At 42.3% G+C, this 4704-nt stretch overlaps 1 protein-coding gene across 1 annotated transcript; it reads right to left on the bottom strand.

Moving 5' to 3' along the window:
• Positions 1-2168: 2168 nt before the first annotated feature.
• LOC114839364 (kinesin-like protein KIN-12E) lies at positions 2169-4192 on the bottom strand. The gene is made up of 4 exons (XM_034292361.1): positions 3760-4192; positions 2782-2855; positions 2396-2537; positions 2169-2293 (listed from the first exon to the last, which is right to left on the bottom strand). Exons 1-4 carry the CDS (start codon positions 3848-3850, stop codon positions 2169-2171), a joined length of 432 nt encoding a protein of 143 aa, XP_034148252.1. The 5' UTR covers positions 3851-4192.
• Positions 4193-4704: the final 512 nt, after the last annotated feature.

Here is a 4704-nt window from a genome sequence, read left to right as displayed (position 1 = left end):
CACAGAGAGAGAGACAGAGTCCTGGAAACACTGTGTTTTTTTCCATTCAGCAGCGTTCCTTGCAGTCAGACCAGAGAGAGAGAGATGGTTGGGTTATACACAGAGAAAGAGAGATGGTTGGGTTATACACAGAGAAAGAGAGATGGTTGGGTTATACACAGAGAGAGAGAGACAGATGGTTGGGTTATACACAGAGAAAGAGAGACAGATGGTTGGGTTATACACAGAGAAAGAGAGACAGATGGTTGGGTTATACACAGAGAAAGAGAGACAGATGGTTGGGTTATACACAGAGAAAGAGAGACAGATGGTTGGGTTATACACAGAGAAAGAGAGACAGATGGTTGGGTTATACACAGAGAAAGAGAGACAGATGGTTGGGTTATACACAGAGAAAGAGAGAAAGAAAGATGTTTAGATCCAAAAATGTTGGGACACTGTGTAAAATGTAAAAGAAAAAACTGAATGCAATGCTGTGCAAATCATTTAAAACCTATATTGAATAGAAAATTGTACAAAGACAACAAATGAAATGTTGAAACTGAGAAATGTTATTGTTTCTTGAAAAAGACATGCCCACTTGGAATTTGATGCAAGCAATCCGTTTCAAAAAAGCTGGGACAGGGGCAACAAAATACAGCAAAAGTTGTGTAAGTCAAAAAAGAAATACCTGGTGGAACATCTCACAACTAATTAGTTTAATTGGCAATATGTCACTAACAAGACTGGGTACAGAAAGCGCATTGCAGAGAGGTTGAGTCTTTCAGAAGTAACTCTGTGAAAGACTGCGCTGGCAAATAGTGCAACAATTTATGAATAATGTTTCTCAATGTAAAATTGCAAAGAGTTTGGGGGGGGGGGTTTAGAGCGTGAAGAACAAGGGTCCATCCATTCTTCCACTTAACTTCTCACCCTTTGCTCCTGTAGGCAGTGGGTTTGTTGGCTATCTCTGTGTCAAGTGTACTCCAAAGGGGGTCTGAGTTCCTCTTTTTCACTGGCCCCCCAGCCCCCTTCTGTCTCCAGCCTCTGCATCAGGGTCCTCTCCCCAGCCACACGGCCCTCTGCGTCAGCCTCTGCATCAGGGTCCTCTCCCCAGCCACACGGCCCTCTCCCCAGCCACACGGCCCTCTGCGTCAGCCTGTGCATCAGGGTCTTCTCCCCAGCCACACAGCCCTCTGTGTCAGCCCATGACACCTCCAGCTCCCGTCCCAGAGTCATGGGCCTGTGTTGAGATGGGACTGCTCCCAGAGCTCTAGTCTCCCGTTGCTCCTTCTTCAATCAATCAATCAATCAAATGTATTTATAAAGCCCTTTTTACAACAGCAGTTGTCACAAAGTGCTTTACAGAGACACCCGGCCTTAAACCCCAAGGAGCAAACAACAGTAGTGTTGGATTTCAGTGGCTAGGAAAAACTCCCTAAGGTCGAATTTTAGGAAGAAATCTAGAGAGGACCCAGGCTCAGAGGGGTGACCAGTCCTCTTCTGGCTGTGCCGGGTGAGATATTAAGAGTCCAATTGGAATAATAAATAAATTTCTCTGGGCTAAATCCAGAGTCTATTTGAATTTAGACTAGGTCAGAAGTATGACCAGGTGGACAAGGACAGGGACAGCAACGGGCCCCCCAAACCAGGTAATCCGCAGGTGTGGACCAGGACCTCATCTCCTTCTAAAATTTAAAACTGGGGGAAACTGAGAAAAGTTAGTAGTACATCCCTCATATCCCCCAGCACAATAATATAGCAGCGTAACACCTTGGAACTGAGACAGGGGGGTCCGGTGACACTGTGGCCCTACCTGGGGGAGGCCCCGGACAGGGCCCAACAGGCAGGAAATCAATCCAACCACATTGCCAGGCATCAACCAAAGGGACACCCACCAACCGCAACCCCCCTGATTCTTCTTTTGTCAACATCTCTCCCCCTTGTTGTCTTCCGCTGTCTCCTTTTCTTTCAGCTGCTCCTCTTTCTTGAAGAAAAAATGCAAATTAATATTTAAAAATAATACAATGTGATTTTCTGGATTTCTGTTTTAGATTCTGTCACTCACAGTTGAAGAGTATCTATGATAAAAATGACAGACTTCTACATGCTTTGTAAGTGGGAAAACCTGCAAAATCGGCAGTGTATCAAATACGTGTTCTCCCCACTGTATATACAGTATACATTAGCTACATGCTCTGTGAGACTCCCTCTTTCAGTGGCAACTTACCGTTTCCCTGAGACTTCAAATGGACAAGGACAATGTTGAATATGACGTGGCTCATACTGCTTAATTCACCCTTAGAAATGCCTACTGAGTGAAAGAAGATGTCATGGCCTCAGGTGTTTATGCATGTATATACAGTGGTCTCTTCATTTTTTCCGGAGCTGTAAGTGTGTGTGTGTGTGTGTCTACCTGTGCGCCTGTTTGCTGCCCCAGTCCTGTAGAGTTGCAGCAGACCTTGTGAAGAGCCCACCTCAACCTCTCTCAACCCATCCAACACCACACTCTCCTCCACATCATGGAGATGACACAGCTCTGCAGGCTGCTGGCTCTCCTAAGGCCCACAATAGCACAGGATATAGTTGAATACAATAAAATAGAATATTAAATTCTACACAACACACATCTATAGCCATGACACACCGATAAAATACAATATGGGGCTCCCGCATTGTGGTCTGGATTAAGGTATTGTTACGCAGCTGAGCCATTGTGGCGTGTTGCACACCAACACTGACCAGATGGCCTGAAAAAAGGGCAGAGTGTGATGTGTGGGGTGTTATTGTTCAAGGTCTTACCAAAAGGTCATAGATCTTCTCATTGAAAATGTGGATGAAGGACCATCTGATCTTGCAATGACCAGCTTCTGGGGCTGCACATTTGTAAAAAAAATTAAAATAAAGATAATGCTCAATGTTGAATAGTAAATGTGTGTAGGCCTAATTTCGTTTTTAGTATTTCTATAGGTATGTAGTAAGGTATCCTGGCTTTTTTTAAGAGTTTAGTCTTGAGTACATTGACTATTAGAAAAGCAGCATGACAACTGTCATGGTGTACAATCGTCGTCACATTTGTTTTAATTTCTTGTTAACAGTTCTCTCTGGTTCATTTGCTTGCATCAATAAATAATATACTGTAACCTCAACAAAAGAGCCAGCTCCTGAGAGAGGCAATTTCTACAAATCGTTTCCAATGCCCTCAAGGATCCAGTTAAAATGGGTTGACGATGTGATCACCAGAAGTTATACAAGATTAAGTGGTAAATGTGACATTTAAAACTCCAGTGCAACCTGGTCTCATTGGAATACATTAAGTATTTTATGAGAACATTTTATAGCCGAATTCTTAAGATATATTACATTGGGTGAAGTAACAGAGTAATAATCCAGGAAAATAAATAACAATTTGCAGGCTAGATTTTTAACCCATGTCCTTCAGCTCCACAAAGGGGTTCACAACCCACTGCTCCTAATAGGGACATGCTTTTAAAGGTGGCGCGTAGTGGTGTTACAAAGGTTGCTACAATATGTTACAAGTTATGTTTTTTCTAAACATAACCTTAAACCTAACCTTAACCCCAGTGCTGTGATACCTGATACGTTAACTGTAACGTTAAAATGCATTTATTGCATATTATAGCAACCTTGGTATTGTCATTACTCGTCCACTGAAATCCGTTGTCCCTGTATGTAGTGGGTAGGATGCCGGTCTACAGAGCTGAACATTGCCGGTTCAAGACACAGACGGTTTTGTGTAAAATCGTAAAATGATCAAACCTCGATAACATTTCTGATGATATCTCGGGTCCGGAGTACAGTCGAATGAACACTCGGAAATTCTTGGTCTAAGTTTTGACCTTTTCCGCATTTTGTTGGTGGTCCACGTTAGAAAATGTCTTCAGCACTGCTATCTAAAAAAAAAAATATATATAGAAAGGAAAAGTTCTAAAATTGCTCTCGAAAATCAAACTGTTTTCAAAAGAGGTTCTAAAGCAGTAAATCAGCGCGACTCCATAAGCTGGTCCACGTATCTACATCGTTTGGCAAAATCAATAGGTGAGGAAAATATTTTAAAGAAAAAACGTTTCTTAAATCCGAGCGCACACACAACGATCATGTGGAACCAGCTGTGTTTTACTGTATTTGGGACAGTAGATTATAATTATCCCATCGAACAGTGTCTTCGGTTGTGCGTATGTTTAGTGAACGGATTGCAGGGGCTGGGGCAAATATCCTGAGACAGGCAATGTGAAGATTCACCCTAATGACAATATGATGACTGAATTCAAAATGTAGGCCTAATTAGGTAGACCTATAATCTCTTTTTGAAGAGCTTTATGATATTTTAAACCAAAAATTATGTATTAGTATGGGACATCAGCAAAAGAAAGTCTGGATTGTTATGATAAATTGTGGTTTCATATTCATCCCACAACTAAGTTAGGACTAATAGAAAAGAAAAAAAAAGACTCTATTGTGTAAGATATAGTGAAGGCACATCACAGACACGGGCGCTTTTGCTGCTTGAAGTGCAAGATATATTCCCACCGACCTAATGTAGTATACTGGTTGCCTGGGGGTTATGATGGAATGAAATGGCGGTGTTAACGGTCCTTTTTTGTACAGACAACATGATCAAGCACCAGCGTATGCTCAGCTGGTGCCGTACCCAGGCTCCATTGCCGAGAACTATGCTTTCAACTTTTGAACTCTTTTTGTAGG

This window comes from Esox lucius, chromosome 5, assembly GCF_011004845.1.
Source record: "Esox lucius isolate fEsoLuc1 chromosome 5, fEsoLuc1.pri, whole genome shotgun sequence".
NCBI classification, from domain to species: Eukaryota; Metazoa; Chordata; class Actinopteri; order Esociformes; family Esocidae; genus Esox; species Esox lucius.
The sequence above is the reverse complement of the archived record's forward strand: the minus strand, read 5'-3'. Positions and strand labels throughout refer to the sequence as shown.